The sequence below is a fragment of the Lepisosteus platostomus genome, chromosome 22, assembly GCF_059453375.1.
Source record: "Lepisosteus platostomus isolate fLepPlt1 chromosome 22, fLepPlt1.hap1, whole genome shotgun sequence".
Classification (NCBI taxonomy): domain Eukaryota; kingdom Metazoa; phylum Chordata; class Actinopteri; order Semionotiformes; family Lepisosteidae; genus Lepisosteus; species Lepisosteus platostomus.
This window is the reverse complement of record NC_142632.1, coordinates 14,430,168-14,451,772: the sequence shown is the minus strand read 5'-3', so window position 1 is coordinate 14,451,772 and position 21,605 is coordinate 14,430,168. Positions and strand designations below refer to the sequence as shown.

The 21,605-nt window shown below is 42.2% G+C and overlaps 2 protein-coding genes across 5 annotated transcripts in view; one reads left to right on the top strand and one right to left on the bottom strand.

Moving 5' to 3' along the window:
- Nucleotides 1–184: 184 nt before the first annotated feature.
- eral1 (Era-like 12S mitochondrial rRNA chaperone 1) lies at nt 185–6,401 on the bottom strand. The gene is made up of 11 exons (XM_088616181.1): nt 6,132–6,401; nt 5,528–5,668; nt 4,579–4,706; nt 4,155–4,232; nt 3,905–3,951; nt 3,252–3,313; nt 3,028–3,140; nt 2,438–2,827; nt 2,188–2,337; nt 1,401–1,481; nt 185–449 (listed from the first exon to the last, which is right to left on the bottom strand). Exons 1-11 carry the CDS (start codon nt 6,220–6,222, stop codon nt 327–329), a joined length of 1,404 nt encoding a protein of 467 aa, XP_088472307.1. The 5' UTR covers nt 6,223–6,401; the 3' UTR covers nt 185–326.
- The window catches only part of fam222ba (family with sequence similarity 222 member Ba), a 38,895-nt gene continuing 22,857 nt past the window's right edge, over nt 5,568–21,605 (top strand). The window contains exon 1 of one of the 4 annotated variants that reach the window (XM_088616172.1): nt 5,568–5,708. The gene's annotated coding sequence lies outside the window, so the exon portion shown is untranslated. Of the gene's footprint in view, nt 5,709–13,490; nt 13,650–14,956; nt 15,212–21,605 lie in introns of those variants that run through there. The other 3 variants (XM_088616174.1, XM_088616175.1, XM_088616173.1) reach the window with 3 other exon arrangements.

Sequence of the window (21,605 nt, the reverse complement as noted above, 5' to 3'; positions counted from 1 at the left end):
CCATTTCCTCCCATCACCCACCCAAAAACTGCTCTGGTTAGCCAACGAAAACGTAAGTAATGATAATTACGGTGGACCACCCGAACAAAACAAAGGGCAGAAAAATGCTATGCCACCTTAAACAGTTACATTCTAGTTTTTAGCAGCCAGGATGAAACAAATCATCAGTGTTGGAGCACAGCTCCACTGTTTGAGTGCCTTTAATAATTACAATCAGCAAGTCTTAGTGATGGCACCGTGGTGCTACATAGGCTGAGAAGGAGGAAACCGTTCTAAGAGTCTTCTTTAAATAATAAAGAGTCATTTACACTGGTCTCCTGGGCCTCCTATTTCTTCACTTTGATGGATATCCTCATCTTGACTTCACACAGAAAGATGTGCTTCAGGTCTTCTGCTGCCTCCCGAGCAATCCTGTTGATCACCTGACCTCTGTGCCCAATCAGCATTTTCTATAGTCCAAAGAAAAGGTAGACACTCACAACTTCTATCCATGTGGTAGACAGGCTCTTAACTCCGTTGTGCTTTTCTACTATTGCTCTGCCCTTGATTAATTATGGCTCACTTAGCTCCTCGTAACATCTGTCCGAAACACAGGGGTGATTCAAATGCTTTTCTAATGGGATTCACTAAAATGTTTTTTACAGAAACAGGTCTCTCTACAATGTATAATGTTTCTTCTTCCGGTACAATGTAGAAATTCAAGGCTGTAACAAAATTCTGTATATTTATACTTTATTATATTTGTGATTGTGCTTGAAGATCTTCCCCCAGAATGATCTATATGTATGTGTACATACAGATAAATCCAGCTTATCGTGTTTTCTAGAAACCAGGCGAGAAACAAAGGACCCTTAGCGACTCATGAGGAAACAAATGCAAGGACGTTAGCTGAGAAATATCAAGCCTCAGATGGATTTACGGTAAGTAACACTCTATTTTTCATGGTAAGCAGAGTGCAAGAGAGAATATGATCACACTGGATTTACAGTTTGTGGCCAGGGCTGAGCTGTGGGGACTGTATTTTCCCATATACAGACTCCCTGAGCCTTTTTTCTAAAAAACAAGAAGCACGCTCTTTCATGCTACATTCTGCGATGACAAAAGCCCTCATAACATCATGCCATTGGATTATGCAAAACATTTTTTTAACAAACAGGTCTCATTATATAATTTGAATCAACAGGTGACAAATACCTCCTTGCTTCCTTCCCTCTCCCTCACCGCAATCTACTTTTTTGTGACCCTCTCCTGATGGGAAATTTAATAACAGACATGAGAAATGCTTCTGATTCATCCTTCAGTAGGTTATCTATACTCCACAGTGGGACGCACAGTGAATTATAATGAAGCCACGCTTCTAAAGTTGTTGAAGGAGGCCCCATGTACAGCTGCTCACTCACCATGTGGCTTTCTTTCTTCACATACATCTTTAGATATATTTTTAGCTCCCCACTCTCTCCTTCCTCCCACATCTCAATAGTCTATAATTAAAACAAACAAAAAAAAAAAATCACCAGCAATAAACAAGACACAAATCCAAAATGGTATTGATCGATAAAAAACGGACAGATTGCAGCTGGGCCCAGGAGGGCCCTGGCGGTGATACACAACTGGCAGGGTGCCCGCTGAAGCAGGGTGGAACTGGTCCACCAAGGGGCTCCTCGCTTTCCTGCAAAGAGTGACACCTGACAGTTCCTGCACGCTTCTAGTGGTGTCAGCGAGAAGTCGTACTCATCCCTCAATCACCCCCTGCCTCTCCTGTCAGGAGCTCTGGGGCTAAGTACACTGTAAATGGCAATTCCAAACTTTTTAAAAAGGCATGCAATATAAAGCGTTGAGTTCTGATATTTTCAGAATTTTCACATAGCCTTAACAGTGGAAAACTTAAGGTTCAAAGTAATACCTTAGGCATGCGTTTTTGTCTACCGCCGTACTGCAAACTATCGTTTCGAAAAAGACAAGCCAGAGTGGCAGTCTGCAGTAGTGAGTCCTCACATCTGACCTTTACAATCTCTGCAGGGACTGTGCAGCAGAAAACTTCCAGAGAGAGCATTTCTGGAGCATTACTGCTGCTCCCCATGTTAAAGCTGTGATCGGACAGCTCAGGGGGCAGCACTACAGCCTGGGTTGAGGAATGAAGGGGGTGGCAGTTTGTGCACCGAGAATGACCACTGTGGCACCTATTACCTGAGAGATGTTGTATGGTACTTCCTGCGGCAGGTACTCCAGTAACTTCTCCCGCACAGCGTTGCCGCAGATCTCCTCTGGGCTCTGGTCGGTCAGCACGTCACTGTGGTACTGCCAGGGTCCAGGCTTGGCCCCCAAGACCAGGTACCTCTGCAGTGCACACAACAGCCCAAATAAAGAACGCGCACCCTATTGTAGGAGTCTCTGCAACACACACTACTGTTTACATCCACCGGCCGCTACAATGTACCTTAAGTGTTTCCACTTCTCCTTTTTCGATGGCGGACAACATGAAGACATCCCGAAAGTGCGGCCAGCCATGCCCAGACCTGAGAGAGCTCAGGTCGTCGTTGCTCAGCTCTCCCTTTGGAGCATCACCCAGCCTCACGATCTCAGCAGCGGCCTGCCCAGGGCCAGCTGGGCCCTCTGACGCAGACGTCTCCACCTCTCTGTCTTCAGGCTCCTGCGCCCCGATTTCTGCATTGGCTGTCTGGCCTCGAGGCTCCACCTTCACAGAGTCTCTCTTCCCGGTTTCCGGTTTTAACACTGAGCGAATTCTCAGTTTTCTTCCATTCACTGTTCCTCCGGTCAGCTCAGTGGCTATGTCCAGGAGCACGCTCTTGTTCTTTAACAAATCTACCTAAAATGCACAATATTGCACAGTGGAAGAAGAATGCGTTATTTTATAACCTCTGCAATGCAGGCAGCTCAGTGCACCTCCCTATCCTTTATTCCTTTTATTTTGTTTCTCATGAGCATAAAACAAAATCCTTTTTTTGTTTCTTTTAAACCTTCACAACCACCCTACATAATCAGTTGGCTCAGCCACAGTTTTGGTACCTTATTGAGGACAAGAATAGATGGGATGTGTGGATTGCTGGCCAAACACTTCAGCACCTCAAAAGACAGTTTGCTGCGAGTCCAGTGATCCGACACGTCTACCAGAACCAGAACTGTAACAGCAAAGATAAAAAAAAAATGAACTATCCTATTTTGATTTAAGTTCTCTTATGTACTGATGTCGTCTCTCCAAAAGGCTGTTTATAAGCCAGGTGTTGTCTTACCTAAATTGGCCTCCTGGACTGAATCCCAAGGATCCACAAGGAGAGACTGCTCCAGCTGGTGCCTGCGAGACAAATGCATCAATGTCCTCAGCTCCCTTCACTAATAATCTCTTTTATCTCCCAGCAGACGGCAGGAACAAGACACAAATGAAACCCAGGCAGACGTGCATCTATGAGGGAAAAGAGGAACCACTACTATACTCAGAGAGATGTGGGGCTACTTTTGGAGAAACAGCTACCTTCATGCAGGTATATTAGGTGGATGAAGCAGGAAGCAGTTAAGAGATCTTGGATCAATCACCTCCTACCAAACAGACCAGCTATATGGGCCAAATGGCCTTTGCTTATTTAAAATCTATTCTGTACGAAGCACAAAAAAAATGGAAGATCTCAACTGTCAAAGCTGTAAAATAGTCAAATAGTCATTAAGTTTTTATTTACACCTCAACCATACAGCATAGATTTCACCTACTAAATGGAAGGCCAATTCAATATCAACAGGCACAACATCATGTTAGTTCTGCATTGTGCCCTGCCTGCAACAGATATAGATTTACCCATTTTCGGATACAAAAAGAAAAACATTGATCATTTACTGCAGATTGTAAGTTGTGCAGTTCAAACTGAATGCTGTGCAGTTACTGGTGGCTTACTTCTTTACTTTGGAAGGTGTAGTGAGACCAGGAGTGTCCAACAAAATCTAAAGAGAAGAACAACAAACCAAAGAGAGGTAAAAAATAGGGGAAAATAGCATAAGAGTACTCTACAATAATTTCACAAAACAAAATCTTTTAAGTAATGGTTATTTTAAAAGTCTCTGTATAATAGCAGCTAAAGGAAACTTAGGAAACTATTAATACGATGAAATATTTCTACTGCTGCATATCAGCAGCAAATACTCACAAGCTGGGTGTTATTATCAGTGATGATGCCCTGTGCACTGGATCGCGTGGTGTGAACCTTCTGTGACACAGGAAACACCTGAGTGAAATCACATGAAGAACACAAGGTTTCCTTTCAACCCCGAAAATACATACAAAACCAATGCAGTCACGTATGGCACATAGAACACAGCAATGCAAACCTTTTAGAGTCTGGCGTGTCATCTACTCTGTGTAAATCATGAGCACTGTTAAACAAGGATATAAACTAGAACAAGCTGAACAGGCAGTATCCTGAACAAAACTGTAATATTTTAAACCGCTGATGTACTCTCTAGCCCCACTTTAACATCAAATCCAAGGGGAATATACAGAGGTGACCTTTACTCTCTAAAAGAGGGCTTTGCACTTGGTTTATGGGTGTCACCCCTGCACATGCTCTGTACCTTTCTCCCAAGGAGCTGGTTGGACAAAGTCGATTTCCCGGCATTTGGGGCTCCAATGACAGCCACCCTCAGCACCTTCGGATTCACTGGCTGGTTCGGGCGGTTGATCAGCAGGGACCTATGCTCAGCTGGGAGAGAAAGAGGTTTTCCGTCCTTCAGCTTTCCTGAACCAGCGGAGATGACGGAAACGTCCCCTGTCTAAAAGGGGTGCTGCTATCCCGAAGTGGTGTGGCACCACTGCCTCTAAGCTCTGTCAGGCTGGGTTTGAGCCCAGCTTGAGGACTCTGCGCAGTTCTCTGGAGACCTCATACAGCCACAAGAACATACAGGTTGTGTTTGATTGCCCTCTCTGAGGGGGTGGGAGGTGGTGGTCTGTAGTGGCCAAGTACTGGTTGTTCCCAGTACAACAAGTACCTGTCTATGAGACTACAGGAACAAAAACCTAACCAAATAAGCTCAAAGAGGCACAAACGAGAGAAGGACAGCAATGCTTCTGATGTTCCAATGCTTCTGCTTACACATAAAACCCATGCGATCTCTCCCCTATCAGCCTTCAGACTCTTCCCACAAATGTCAGGGATCATGCTGCTGCAGTTCATGTTCCAGATCATGAACCCAGCAGGTTAATCTTATTCGTGCGGTCACTAAAACAACAACCAAGGCAACATGTGTACAATTTCAGCAACCACTTCTAACCTGTTTCAGCTTTTAAGCAGCCTTAAGGTCACTGTTCCAAGACTGGGTCATTTAAATTTCAAAAAACATTGGAGAAAAAAAACGACTCTCACTTCTTCCAACACCCTGTTAACGAAGCAATTAACACAATTCGAGCACAATTTTGCCTACTTTTTTTGTAGGAAAAAAGGAAAAAAGCAGGAAACGAGTCGTCCTATTTTTTAGACTAAGAGGAAGGTAACCTCGGCTGTGTTTCGAACGAGATAACAGTTACCGTTACTTGGCGAGACTGAAGGCACACGGTGACAGAGCCCGTCGTCACTTTCTCCTGCCTTGACACCGACAAGACTGTCCAGGGCGGTCTCCGTTCCGAAACAGCAGACTGGCAGGCGAACAACAGTCTGCCGAGCGCTTTCTGGAAGACAGCGAAAACTACCACCTTAAAACCTAAAAAGGTACTTCTTGAGAGTCGTTGATTTGTTTCTGAATGAACGTTTAGCAACAGCTGGTACCTTTACTTGAATATATTCTATAAACCATGCCAATTCATATATGAAGTTGTATATTTGATCACAAGCTGTGAAGTGGTATTTTATTTTAGTCCGTTGAATCATACGGGAATTTCTAGTTTACATCATGCGATTACAAGCGCACTAATTGCTCATATACATTTAAGCCGAAGAACAATCAAATTACGTTGGAATTAAATGATGGACTAAGAATCAATAAACGTTATTACATTTTTGGGTGTATATATATATTTTCTGTTTTTCAGAGAAAGAGTTTTAGCGCATGTTTAAACAACATTGCTACTTCTAATAAAACAGTAATAATAACAATCGATTCAATACATTTTCTAATCTAATTAGCACACTGACCTGATTTAAGAAACAATGGCGCATTAATGACCGATGAAGAAGCGAAACGCAAGGTCTTCCGAAATAACGAGATACAGAAAGTGGAACTCATTGTTGGGTATTAATTTCTAACCCTCTGTGATTAGTACAATCTAGATAGTTCAGATCCAAAACAGACTATAATTGGAAGGTTATTACATCGTTCCTATTTGTTTACCACACGTTCACATTTTCTGAAGGGCGCAGACATATTGGTTGACAAAGGATTGTGGGATTGGTTTAAGTAAGAGCGATTTCAAACGGCATTTGGACTTCAGCGGCAAATCTGCAGCGCCCCCTAGCAGCTATAGCGAGGAACTACGCCAGCGCCAACAGTTCAGTGCGAAACGTCTTCTGTTGGTTTCGTCCAACAGGGATCACAAGCTCTGACTAGTTGAAAGACTAAGCTCAACAATAAGGAAACCCATCTTCTGAAGTACGGATTTACGGGCTTTCCGGCGTAATTTCCGGTGGAAATTAATATTTTTGGCACGGCAAATAATTTGATTCTGGGCCAAAGGTATAATAAAAATGCCTTTATTGAGGTTGCTTTTTTCTGCAACATAGAAATGAGGTCACCGTGTGGTCACTCTGTTTGACTGCTGAATATAATTAGCATTCCGGATTAGGAAATAGCTGGGTAAGCGTAAAAACAGCCTGTTTTGTCTTTACCTATGATGATTTGGTAATGTTGGCCGAATGATAGTTGACCGTCACAAACACGGCACATTTGCAACACTAAAGCCAAGTATGATATGACAGCACGGGATCGGCGCTGTTGTGCACTGGCAGAGGTTTTGTGAGAATCCATCTATCCGTTTTATAACCGCTTCTTCAAATTCGGGGTCACTGGGGAGTCAGAGTCTATTCCAGCAAGCAATGGGCACAAGGCAGGGTACAGCCCGGGTGGGACACCAGTCCATCGCAGGGCACACACAGACACACACTCACTCACACCTGGGCCAGTTTTCCCTGAAGCCAATTAACCTACTAGCATGTCTTTAGACTGTGGGAGGAAAATGGAGCACCCAGAGGAAACCCACACGAACACGGTAGAACATGCAAACTCCCCACAGACAGCACCCTAGGTCTGGAATTGAACCCAGGGCCTCAGCACTACGTGGTAGCAATGCTGACCACTGCTCCACTGTGCTGCCCTTGTCTGAGAACCTCAGCCTCAAAATTCCAAAGGATAAATAGTTCTGCGCCTTTCTGTGCAGCAGACTGTCCAGACTCCTCACTACACCCACTATGACTACTATAACCTGACCACAATTACTGTGACCATGACTATATATGAGTGTTACTCAGTCATTGTAAAAATGCTCAGCTGGGAGGTCAATGGGACTGCTCATTGAAAAACAGTATTGTGTGGAAAGACAAAAGAATTGTTCATTTAAAGAAAAAGATACTGTAGACAGACTAGTTTGGTAACATATTTTGATCTGAAGTAAGAGAACTGTTTTATTGCGCCTTGGTATTGGGACCACCTTGTATCTCATACATTAAATACATCGCGATTTATACAGAACACTTTTGAGTTTTATAGATCGGATAATTACTATGTGGAAATAGCTATTTTTTGTTCTATGCTTCACATGGAAATGATTTTGTGCTTCTGTGCTCCTAAAAAAGAACACTGTCTTTGTTCCAAAACATGACTATAAATCTAAGCCTTCCCATATGAGTGTTCCCTTTTTCCCAAATAACAGTCTGGTTCTCTTTTTACATGCTGCTTATAAAAGGGCTAAATTACAATGCACTATGGTTTAGCATAAGACACCTCATGCTTCAGATGTGTTTTTGAGTCACAAGGTCAAAATCTGAGTCCCTTTGTAAGCAACTTGAAGCAGCCTGTCTAATAATAGATCAAACCATGGAATGTTATTGTCGTTACAGAAAAAAGGTTTTATTAGCGTTTGCATGGCTGATTCATAGATGAAAAGCAGTCCATTAAAGCTATCCACAGCAATTATACATCCCAGAGATCAAATGAGTCAATTAGTCAGTGGAGTTGGGTTTTCTGATCTCTCCGTTATGAAATGCTTAATTACATCAGTTTGCAGTCACTGTTTTTCATTTTTGTAAAATGTGGTGACATTTATTTCAAGAAAGATTCCTAAATGATTTTAGGTACTGAAAAGTAAATATTTTCACTCGCCATTGTGACCGGGCGATCTGTCTAATATCTGGATATTAAATAGCCCAGACCTGAAGCATGAGGCTAAACGTGTGGCCTGAGCCAGCATGGGGACCATGTGATGCCTCTGGCATTTCAGCTGAGGTGGTGGTGCAGTAAAAAAATGAGATCTGTCTCCCTCGTAGGACTGTTTTTTACTCAATGGCACATTGGATTCAGGGTCACACTGGAAAATACCATGTCAATCTCTTTAGAAATCGTAAGAATGGCTATAACAGAGCATACAAACACGTTCGCAGAAAGACACTACGTACACTCTGTCATGGCGAAGACTTGGCAAAGGAGTATTTCTTGGTCAGAGAAACTTTGAGACGTTGGCATATTGAAGGCGATTTATGGAATATTCAAATAAAAAACAACAAACATGGGCTTTTCCAGTCAGTTCAATTACAGGGCTTTGTCCCTACAAAGTCCTTACATGCCTCTTTATCATCTCCAGTTAAATAATTGACAAAACCCCAGATTCATAATAATTATGTGAAAGGAAACAATCAGCTTCTGGAATGGAATAGCTTGTAGGTGCAGTCCTGCTTTGCATCTGAAATGCATTTCATCAGGAGTGCCCAACCGCAGGCTGTCACTCAATTAATCCGTTTTTATTTTAGGAGTACTTTATAAAAAGATATATTGTAGTATGGTATTATGCAGCACAAAGAAAGAGCAGTTCAGAAAATACAATTGGATAGTGACCAGCTTTAAATTTTTTTTTTTGTGAAGGACATAATCACAAAAAAACATTTAAAGCTTTAAATTTAAAGATTTCTTCAAAACCTTTACATTTACAAGACATGTTTAAACAAGACTACTCTCTGGCTTCCACATACTGTATATTAGGGTACAGGTCTTTAGACCGGATCTGTACCCGGCTGTACTGAATGTAGATCTCTTTGGTGGAAAGGGAAAGTAACTAGAGGTAATTGGTGGGAATGGATTTTTCTTCCAGCTTTCTGGCTGGACCTCTGCTGTTCTCTTTCAAGCAGAACATGTAAAACAAAACAGAAAGACGGTGGAGCATATAATAATTGAGATTTAAGCCAAAAATCTGCACGCTAATCAATGGCTAGCAATTTTCGGAACCAGTTGTAAGAGAAACCTTAAAGAAAAAGTTCACGTTAACAAGATGGCTATCAGAGTTCTTAACAGTTCAGCTTCAGGGCAGCCTTGTTTTGCTGGGGGGGAATTCACACAACAAGAACTGACATCCCAGAATACACCAAGAGAGTGCTTTCTGCTCTGTCACAAGGCCGTTTCATGTGTCACCTTACTGGAGAGCACTTATATGGTAATTTGACTGCATTAGCTTTACCCTTCAAATAAGCTAAAAAGGCACTACTGAAGCTGAAGGACTCACCATGCACTGTGCATTTATAAGCACACAAAAGCCATTCCAGGAATCTGCATCGTAGGGGCATGATAAAAATTTTGCAGGATTTAGAAAATGAGCAGGAAGGCTGTTCCCCTTTGCCCAATTCCAGTGTTCAGAATTATTTTCTGCGCTTTCAGAAACTCAAAGGTTTTATATTTTAAAGGGGATCTAATAGCAAAAGGGGGGTGGGGGGGGATTTCTTTACTTACTGCAAGCAAATCAACTGTATTGAATTCTTATCTCGTTGTTTGAATCTGTCCCTAATAGGCTCTCAAAGATAATAACCTCTGACATGTCTCATTTTTCAGACAGTCTCATACTTGGCTGTTTAAAAGCTTCAAATAGATATGTAGTTAAACAGCTGCTGCCATTTTAACCTTGCTCCCGGCAAAAAAAAAAAAAACACAACAAAGCTAATGAAATGACAAGAGCTGTATCAGACATAAGCATGACAGAAACAAGTAGTGGGAGGCTTACTGTACTGTACAGTGCATTTGCTAATCCATTACAGATGACTGCTCCCGTAACACACTCTGCACAAGCTGCTGGGCTTTTTATCATGCCTCCTTTAAAAGGGTTTATTAAAATATATATGTATATTCAGGGCTCACTTTGTCATTCTGATTCTCAACACCCCCTCATCAAAAAAAAGTTATAGTCTATCCAGACATGCAATCAATATGACTTGTCTGTGAAGTGGATCAATAATGCTTTCCTTTGAAATCATCAATCATGCCAGCATTGAATATAAAAAGCATAATTAGGAATGCTGTTCTTAAACATCCGGTATTGACTTCTTTCAGGGATGAAGAAAGACACCATTCTGCATCATTAACTTTGTATTATTGCCTGATGGAGCCACTGCAGTGCACGGCCCCTGGCTTTCAGTGATGCTGTGTGATTGGGATTTGAAGCAGATCATTCACTAGATGAGCTTTCAAGAAGGAGGCAAACTTGTGCTTGCAGATACCAATTGGGTAAAGGCCTCATAATCAGCTAGGCTAGGCAAGGAGATGTGCAATTGCTGTGAGGTATCTTACTTTGGTGGTGATCAAGCCAAGCAAATGTGTCTGTTAGTGTAGTGTGGCATGTGTGTGTACAGGACATTGCAGTAAACTTTTTTTCAAAAGAACATTTAGTTTGAACAGATGAGTCAGGAGTTACTTTAATCTACCATTTAGTTGTGTCACTGAATGAAAGGTGGTCTCTGCCATCCAGTTGCAGCCACTGAATATACTGGGGCATCCACTCCCCCTTAGTGAACAAAAGAAAGGTTATGTTATCCAATATGGTTGAATCAATCAATCAATCAAACAATCAATGAATCGATCAGTCAGTCGTTCATTATTTGGTTGCTAGTAGCTTGATGATCTGAGAATCCCATCAAGATCTTTCTTAAAAGATCCTGCGGAATCTGTAAGGAATCAGCCACAATCCTCTGTCTAAAAACTGTTGTAGATATAGGCCGTTTAAGGACTAATCAACCTCACGTGAGATGTGGTTGAATACTTGTGTCAGCAGATCGATATATGAATTGTGTTCATGTAATTTTCAAATACATTTTCATTTCCTCTTCAAAATCAGCAAGAATTGCTAAAGCTTTGCTTTGTGGTCCTTACAACTTATAACATTGTGGTCCTATAACAGTCAATGGTTTGCAACATTTACATGTGTACAGTATATTTTTAGTTTATTCATACTGTTGGATACAAAACCTCTGGAAGGTATACAGAGCCAGGTATGGAACCAGGTTAAGGTTGCTAAGTAACCTCAGTAAAAAGTAAGACTTGCGTGGCTTTTTAAAAATAGTTTATGTTCCAGACTTGAAAAACATCCAGCGAGGGTTACTCAGGCCCAGAATGGAAAACCAGTGAGCTAAATCCAAGTGTCCTATTCTTCTTTGATCATGATATATGCCTTAACAGCTACGAATTGTATCCCACAAGCACCCAGTGCTTTGACTGCTAGCAGATTTCTGTGATCCTGTATTTTTCGTTATTGTTTTATGCTGTATTTTCACTTTCTTTTCAGAAAGTGTTTCTAGAGGAATGTGTACCCCTGTGGGTTTGTGCGCGGACTACTGACTGAGTTAAAAGCTTGGAAAGATTTGAAGGACAGGACACTCGCTGGAGAGCTGGTCCAATTATCAAGTCAACAGTGCCTACAGTGGTCAGCATGTACAAATGGATAAAACCTCATTCAAAAAGCACTTTTAAAATGTCAGAATTTGTAATGAGTGCACTGCTTCATAGGGGTACACAGAGTAAAAGCTTCTTAACCTCCAGTATTTTTCAATGCTATAAATTGTGAACATTTTGTTTCACGTAAATGGGGAAGTATATGTTAAGAAATCATAGCATGCTGGCATTGTAATGTTAGTCCTTACACTACAAATGACAGCTGCCCTTTAAAACATCAGGACTCAGTGAGTCAGCATTATGATAATAACAAGTAATAGGTTTATTCCATGCTGAAAAGAGAAGAAAGAAAACACAACGTTTCCGCCATGGAGCCTTCTTCAGGTCTTTGAAGTATAATGTTAGACAAGTCTGTATTTCTCTCATATAAAAAAAATATATAAATTGTGTGTTTGCATATGTAGAGATGTGTATTATGCACGTTTAGTTTCTTTAATGAAAAAAGAAATTTCAAAAAGAAAAAATGTATTCTCTGGCCATAACCTTATCAGAATGCAGTCTATTTCATTGTGCAGTTCTGGTTACAAACTCGATCAATACCAAGATATAACCCTGTGGGTCAGTGCAGTGGTGTAATTTATTTCAGTTGCCACAGAACAATAAGGCCTTGACCAGACATCTCAGCAGATATGAATGCACAATCACCAGAAATATAATGGTACTGACACTGGTTTACAGACTGCAGTATGAAAATAATAGCATATGTTACACATGAACGAAAAAGTGAATAATATATGAACTGGTGGGGCCCTACCGATTCCAGCCAAAGCTTATAATTCATAATTAAATTAGAAGAGAACGTCTGTTGTACAGCAGATTAAAAAGGAGGAAGAATGCAATAGCATCATGCAAATCCATTTTACAATCAACCTGCTGTCAAATTGAAACAATGAAAATAAGAAACGGCTTAAGAATCTTTATAACATAAGGTCACTGTGGAGTGCAGACTACAAGGGCAGGCAAGCATATTTAGTACTAATATTGCTATTTTGTTAATGTTTATATTAAGATATTACTGTAGTTCAACATCCAATAAACATGGGGCACATCCTACATGGTTGTGTAGGAGAATGTAGGATTTTCCTACATCCAAATAAAAATTAAATGACTGCCTGGACTCCTTGAGTTGTTTACTCAAGCTTTTATCTCAAAAGGTACATTTGACCAAATCATAAATGTAACTGTACTGTACAACAGTATATTACCGCCCTGTAACGCATGAAGACACGAGTGTATATGACAGCTCGGCTTATAAACAGTGGGAAATAAAAGGAATTAAATTCCCGGTTTGGAAAAAAAAATGTTTAAAAAAGACTTACATTTTTGGTAATTTTCAGATATATTTTCTTAAATATAGGGTACGGTATTGGAAAGCGAGGCAGTGCATAATTAATCAGGTAATTGCAGTATTTAAGATCTGGATTTGGGGAAAAAAAGCCTTAAAAAGGAACAGACTGAAAAACATGAACAAAAGGTTAATTGAATTCTGCAACTCCGGGTTTTTTTCGGTCAGGCGATACGCGGACACACTTAAATTATGCAGGAAGGAGGTCCAACCCGTACCTGATCGCTTCTCGCCGCTTGGCGGACAGTGCGCATGCGCCGGAAGTTGCTGTCGCAGACAGCAGCAGTGATTCGGCAACGTACAGCAACAACAGAAAAATAAAGATCTATATCAGTGTGAAATAAAACGAAACGATGTTTTGAGCCATGCCTTTCGCTCAGGTTCACGAAGAGTAAGTGAAATCGTATCCCTTTTTTTATTATTCGCATATGACGGTTGTTATTCTGTATAAAAAAACGTACCAGCAACAAAGAAGTCATCGTAATAGTACAGAACAGAAGCAGATTTAAAGTTTTGATTTTTCAGGTATCTCTGCTTTATTGTGATCCACTTTGAATGCGCTTTTTAGACTGTTTCGGTTAATTGCGTGGACACCTCCGAGATAACTCATTTCCTGAAACCTAAAAGTGAGAGCTTTTAGAAATGTATGCGAGTACATTTTGTGAAAACTGTTCTATTTTGTACAGCTTTCAAAGGAAAAGGGTATCGTATGCCTCCACAGAAGTACAGAGCATTGCTATAGAAGCTGGAGGTTTCCACAGCTAAAAGCATTTGCATATCGTAATCTATTGGTATGAAAGGATGTTGTTAACAGCTTAATTCTTGAATAGCCAGGCACAGATGGTCGGCTGTTAGCAGTAGCCCCATTCGAGGCTTGTAAATGACACGTATTTAAGCTTTGTTTGTTCAGCGCCGTGACCTTTGCTTAATAGTTGATGATGCGGCGTTTCAAAATGTCGTTCTGCCTCAAGACGGGGGGAAAAAATGGAGAGTGAAAGAATTTGCGAACGAGCCAGTAATTGGCGAGTCGTCGTATTGGATAGACTGATCTATTCAAAAAGTTGTACCCCCTCCCCTCCTCCTCCTTCCCGAAGACCAGCCACTCTCCGTTTTGGACAGGCCTGCAAAGCTGTTCCCAGGGTTTAATTCGGCCGGGCAGTAAATGAGACGGAGCACATACTCATAATCGCCAGACGAAACAGCAACTGGCTTTTGGTTGTCGGAACTAAAACGTATGAGCGTACTATCCTTCCACTTCCAGCCCAGAGCTTGTGAGATTTACATATACATTAGTGTAAGTTCATGCTTTGGAGAATATTTTAAATGGGAGACCCAGTTTAAATGGTGTACACTAGCTCGTTTGCTACCGATTACATTTTTGCATGGGGTTCCCACGTTAAAAAAAAAATAAATGCACGCATTGCGTTCCACCGGGTCGTGCAATCTACGGATACGGAGAGCCGCCTCCTCCGTCAGGTGGTAATTGCGGTGATCTAAACTCCGTGATCCTGTACGAGCTGCTTCACATCCATCCGATTTCTGCGGGATCCTCTTGCACAAAACTCCATTGAGAGGGGTCGGCAAGGTAACAAAGGGGGTGACGTCATCCGTTATATCCGGCCGCCTGACCTCGAGTCCGGATTCTCTACCTCTTCAACTCATTTCCGATTGGTCGTGGTGCGCTTGCGGGTCCCTCCTCCCGCGTCGTGATAGGCTGAGAGGGTACAGTTTCCGGTTTTGATGTAGAGTCGGTGGGTTGAGTTTGGTTGGGGAGGCTTCAGTGTCTAAACCGAGATAGATCTGGTTTAGGTGGCTGTAGTTCTGGGGGAGCGGATTTTATCGCTTATGACCACTCGCCTATTTTGAAACAATGCATCTCGCTACCGGATTTAGTTGATGCCGAATCGAAATACTAAGAATATCACCCCAGCCCCCGAAAAGGAGACGGAAGGGGTAAGGATTATTATTTTTTTTGGTAATTTGCTGCTACTCTTGGGCTGTATTCCGTTCGTAGGCTGTGAAAGTTAAGCAGTGATACCTTCTCGTTGTCCTACACTAGGTCTCCTGCATGGATAGCAATTAAAAGTATGTCTTTGGCTGAATGTGTTATTGTGTGTACAGATCTGGTACATTCAAGGCTATGAAACATGGGGATTGTAGCTTGCGGAACAGGGTATTTTAACCGATTAGTCTGAAAACTCACGGTGACTTGAAATCGTAGTTGCTAGAATAATTAAAAATTGTACTTAAAGTGGGCCATTAAACTTAACTGCACTGTATTATATTTCTAGCCCGTTCTAGAGCAGTGTAACAGTGTATTGATTTGTAGGTCGTCTTTGCAAGCTGTCTGCCTGTCAGTATGTTAGGTAGTATGATTTAGAGCTGCACTGCCTTATTCTTGAGCAACAGAATAGTAACTTTTCAACACGTTTTCAGTTATGCCTGAAGATCACTAGCTATGGTGTACAGCTGCAATTTCGAGCGGGATATGAGCTTGGGAGCAAACTCTTTTTTTCCCCCTCAGGTCGAGCGATCTGTGTGCCTTTTGAGGTGCGAAGCTGTTTCACCACGTTTTAAAAGCCTAAGGACCAAGACGTTATTCTGCGACGCAGGCCTCGCTACGTAAAGTAGCGGAGACATGTCGTTTTCCGACAGGGGATCTGTTCTCTCTGCTGTCCCGGCTTGTCTGCTGCCGAAATGGTCAATAACCGGCGGTTTTCATTTTGTGCTGACTTCATGATTTGCACACTGCGCAGTCACTGTTCTTTGGCGTGCACTGCGTTTTGCGAAAGGGCGGATAATTAAATTTCAACACTTGTTCCCCGAGAAACTCCGGTTTCTATTCTCAATACAATTATCGAGCTTTGTGAGGGTTCATTCCGCCGTAGGGGTATAATGTTTCCTTTCACATGCACAAACCCATGAAGTGGTTCTCGTTCTGAAGGGTACAGGAAAAAGAGAAACGCTATTGTGTGCTAACCTTTAGGGGGGGATTATTCAAGAATTTATTACTTTTGTTGCTGTGAATTGAATCCTTACCCGCGACGAGCTTGCCAAATGGAATATTAAGTTGCATCAATGAACGCCAGTTTAGTCTAAATTGTCACATAATTACATTTTCCTAAGTTGGTATCTGTCTTTTAATAGATAAATTGAATTGTGGTGATGCTTCGCCCAAACGTTTTGATGAGCCCTATCAAACCTTTCCCCCCTCGTTTTGAAAATGCTTATAAGTAAAATTGGGTTAAAGGGAAGAGCTTTGTGTTGCAGGGGAGAGAAGGGATTTAATGCTTAGAAAAGGTGTTACCCAGTGTTTTGTGCTTAATTTTTGTCCTCGAGCACAAATCACCATCAGACTCCGTGACCTGGTAATGTATGGGCTAATTAGATTGCTGTGCTATCTATAGGGCTATTGTAACTGAGTTTTTGAAAGCAGTTTATCTTTAATTGATTATCCAGACCTTGGCATGTCTAATCACTTTGGACAAAAAAAGCATAATAAGGATTGTTTGTCATTATTTTTTTGCAAACCACTCTAGGCTTGCACAGTACTTCAGTAAATATTAATTAAAGGGATTGTCTGGTTATGTGTGCTAATGGTGTATCAGAAGGTCATTGTGACTAACTGGCAATCGTGTGGCAGAATCAATACCCTTGTGCTAGGATGGTATCATAATATTAACTTGTTTTTCAAGCTAGGGCCTCAGACATTTCAAACATTTTGCAAGGAAGCTAATACCAGTATCCTTACAGAAATAACAAACTATTCTGCAATATTTAGTTGGTTTTCTAAATTTTGTCTAGCACACCAAGTCTGAGATAATTATGTGCTGGATTAACGGGTTGCTTCTTTAGCCTCAGAGTCTGGGCCGTCACTGTAGTTTGGTATTTCAGGGTTTTGAGTGGTAGGTCAAATGACAGCACGGTGTGTCCAGGATCTCCTATAAATTGCAAAACAAACACTGGATTAAGTAACAGGATCTCGGTTTTGTTTTCAGGGGGCCTCAGAGTTAATAGAAAATAACTTTGGACCCATTTCACACTAACCTGAGAAAAAGAACAGATTTTCGAATTATCCCAGGCTGTTTTCAATAGTTGACTCATTGAAATGGAAATGATTTCCTGCCAAACAAGGCCATGGGAATGGTTCAGAATGGGCTCTTGAAAGCCAAAAGGCTTTCCTCAGTTTGTCTTCTAATACCCTGTAAGTGATACATTCCAGACCGCATTAATGTGGCAGCTGACATGTGGATCTGGAAGAAAACTTTATTCGTACTTCAGGAGAACAGTGGCATGGAATGTTCCCATGTACTAATTGGAAAAAGCACATTTCATAATTGCACAACCCTCTTTTTCTCGTCAGCCAGGAGAACACAGTAATTTGTTAGTTGTAAAAATAGATGTAATTAAAACGGGCTGTGCTTTGCTAGGTTATAAACAGGCACTTGACAGTCATTGTTTTATTATTTTAACCTCTGCTTAGAAATTGCAAAGCTCTTTGTCGGCAAATAAGTATAGTGCTTTCACCATAAAGTGTTTTGGAAGCTTTGCGTAATTTCAGTGCCCCATTGATCTTGGTCCATTGTTCAGTGTTCCTGAGACAGTGTTTGCATTGCAAAATCAGCAGGTAAACTTCAATAGACTGGAGGCAGTATAGATGTAGGGATGAACTGCTATCATGAGAGTTCTTGAGGAGGAGCGAGCAATCTAGACATGACTGTCAAGCCCCGAATAGTGCAAGCTCACATAATCAGGTCAATTCTCAGGTGTGCATGTATTATTTGCATTTAGTCCCTCAGTTCAGTGTGAATAGATGCCGTGCAGAAGTGCCCAGAGTGGGTGTTTTGTCTGCACTTGGATTGTGGGATCCGTGGACGAATGGCTGAAACTCCCCTCCCATCTGTACAAATGTCCCTGTGCTGACTCGTCCTGTCAAGAGTGTGCTCTCCCTGTCCCATCACTGAGTGGGAAGGGGGTGAAAACAACGAAAACAACCAAAATTAAAATAAAAAACCTTAGACAGCAGGCGCCTGAGCGGCACCAAGCTTCATGTGCAGTTTTATTTCCCCTCTGCAATCCAATAAAGGAAAACCAAGCACAAGGTATTTTACTTGATTCAGAGATAATGGAACAATAAATGCCGACCCACACTGTGGGGGACCAAAGGCTTTTGATTCTGTGCCTCTCCAGGCCAGGGCTCAACATGGCTGAAATGTTTTGGGATTCCTGTGGTATTTCCCTTTCTAGGAAGTGAAACTAGATTGGCTCAGACAGACATGAATGTGCCCCTATCTCCTGCACGGTCCAGTAAACGTGATGTTCTTCTGTGTTTGTTTGCAGTCTAAGTGGGGGGGGTGGTGTCCTCTGAACTTTTTGAGGAAGCTGTTTATATTTTTGAGCCTGAGAGGAAGGTGGCACAGGACATGGCAGAGACTGTTATCTGTTTGTGGCACGAGATAAGGAGACAGAAGCATTGCTGGCCTGTTTCTGAACCCTGCCTAATGAGTGGTTGCTAGGCGAATTGCATCTCAATCAGTTTAATCCTTCGGATGTCACTTGCAGGTCTGCGCTCTGTGACGGCCGGCGGTGCATGCAGCGGCTCACACCGCGCCGCTGGGTGCAGGGGGGCTGCTGGCGAAGCAACACTGGGAATAGCTTTTGCAGAGCTGGTGGGACTGTCTGGCCCAATCAGTTCCCCGGAGCCAAAGGGCAGCCACTTCACACAGTAATGCTAACTCAAGAGATCAAGTGATACATGAAAGACAGATCCCTGCCATGAACTTAGGACTGCTTTTCCCTCACTTTAGATAGCTAAAGCCATTAGAAGCACAGGAGGTTATTGTTTTTATAGTCGCCAGGCTGAGATTCCCCCCCCCTAATGTTTAAGCATTTGTTCTTGAATGTTATTGTCTATTGAAAATAGCAGGAAGGTTTTTTTCCCCCTCTTAGATTGTTTTACGTTTGTTTTTCAGTCCTTTTTTTATGCAAAAAAGCTGGAATTGCTGTAGGCATTCAGATTGATGTTCCCTAGCAGACAGCCGAGCGAGCACCTGACCTATTTAGAAAGGTGAAAATCAATCATTTCACGTTGTGCATTTCAGACAAGCCCTGGGAAGGAGTATAACGGCAAAGAGGTTTTGCAAGCGTCTCATCCTGGAGGATCAAGGCCTCACAGGCCCATTACAGATCCAGAAATTATGATAGGTTGTGTTTCTGTGGGGCGGGTATGTCACTGTTGGTGCGGTGGGGGACAAGATACTTTGGAAAGTGTAATGAGGTTCTCAAGACACAAAGTGCAAATAACCTTTTCTCATAAACCACATGGAAAATTCTTTTCAAGCGTGCCTCACATTTCAGATCTTTGTTTTTTCACCCTGTGTGGGATTACGAGTGGTGTTTGGCATAGTAAATAGAATGAGTTGATGGGTCATCCCACAAATATAACACAGATGTAGGTATGATCGCTGGAGAAGTGAGGCAGTCATATCAAGCTGTGAGTGAGTAGCATTTGCCTTCAAAGCAGAACTCTTTATGACACCACATCATTTTATTGAATTGGCAGCATCTGTGGAAAAGTGGAAAAATTCTAAACTGGAAGAATGGATGGCGCGTTCAGGGAATAGAAGGAATACATCGGTGTCATTGAATTTTTAATCTTGACTTTGCCGCTCTGTCATTGAGGCAAGGGGATGTTGAAAATTTCCCTCAAGGCAAGAGATGATAAGGGTGACTTTATACAGTACAGATGTCATCCATAAACCAGATTAGAGGTTCTGCAGATCTTGAATCCGTTTTTACTGCATGCAATAACGGGGTTCAAATGGGGTGATGTGCATTGGGAATTCTCTGCCAAAAGGATTGGATGGATCTTTTCATGCTGAACTGGTGCATGGATGTACCCAGAGAGACTGGGATGAGCCCTGCCACCTGAGAATCACTGGTTCCAGTGCAGACAGTACTGCCAGCCACCTGTGGCCCTCCTGTGGGGTGGGAGTAGGGTCTGTTGTCTGGGTTTGAGTGGGGGCAGAGCCGGGTGGGGGATCTTTGATTTTTCCTTTGCAACATCTTGCTCAGTTTTTACTGGGCGTTCGCCAGGCCTGCCCGCCCAGCTAGTGCCAGTTGTCTGTGCTCCAGCTGACACTTGAGCCCTTGTGTGAGCCATGGCGAGCTGGGGGGGGTATGGGTCCGGTCCGGGTTTAACTGCACTTGACTCCGGCATTCGGGCATCTCTGGTTGCTCTGCCAAGACTGGATGACACCTCAGCTCCAGCCCTTCCCAGTTCATGTTGGAAAGAATGAACAGGTTTATTCTACATTTCATTTGTTCTCTCGTGTTCCCTTGTCCTATGAGCAAATACACTCACTGTGCAATTGGGGAAATTTGAAATCCTTTCTCCAGTTGCAGCTCAGATTTTTCTCCCGTTGATGTAATGCTTAGAATTTTAACAGTGAGAAGGAGGTCTGGAGATCTTTTTTTTTTTGGTGCCCTGTTTAACACGTCTCATCGTTGATAACCTAGAACCTGTGAACTTTGCATGTCTGAATTTTCTTTAATCTTCCAGTCCCCTTCACCTTCTGTGTCAGGGTGCCGTTTACTCCCAATTTGACTGTTGGCCGAGCTGGCGGTTTCCACTTGTTGAAGATCTATCAAGATTGGTGGTGAATTGTGGGCTCATAGGTGTTCTATACGCAGAAGAAAGTGCCTCTGTATCTTCAAAAATAAATCCCCGCTTTGTTGACTCATACATGTCAAGAAAATGATGGGAAAAATATCTCCTATCAGCATCAGAAGGGATACTAACCAGTTAACCTGCCAGGAAACATGCAGTGATATGGAGGAGTAATCGGGTCTGTTTTGCTGAGCTGCTTTTGTTTGAACTATCTATTGATCCGTTTACAGGCAGGCGGTCCAAAAGCTCAAGTTTAGTGCTTGTATTTTATTGGCCTTTTACAGGATTACTGGTGCTGATGGACAGGGGCAAGCACAGATGCCCCTCCCCACACACCCTTGAGATGCCTGCATACACATCTGCCCCCCCCGCGTCTCAACTTCTTTCATTGACTTATTGATATTTGAACAGCATCATTCTGAATTTATGGCTCTGGTTCATTCTTCTGATTTGACTGCCCAAAAGAAAATAAGTGCTAAAAGAAAGCAATAGGCTTTTTTTCTTAGCTTGTCCATGGTATGATTAAGCTGCTATTCAGAATCCCTAAGCCATGTGGTTTTTGTGTTTGTACTGTTTGGGACAGCCTGTCTAGTTTTCTTTAGGTATTGGGAAGACCCTTGGGGATGTGAAGGATGAGAACACGAGTTGACTTTTCCCCTTACGGAGCGAGAGGCCTTT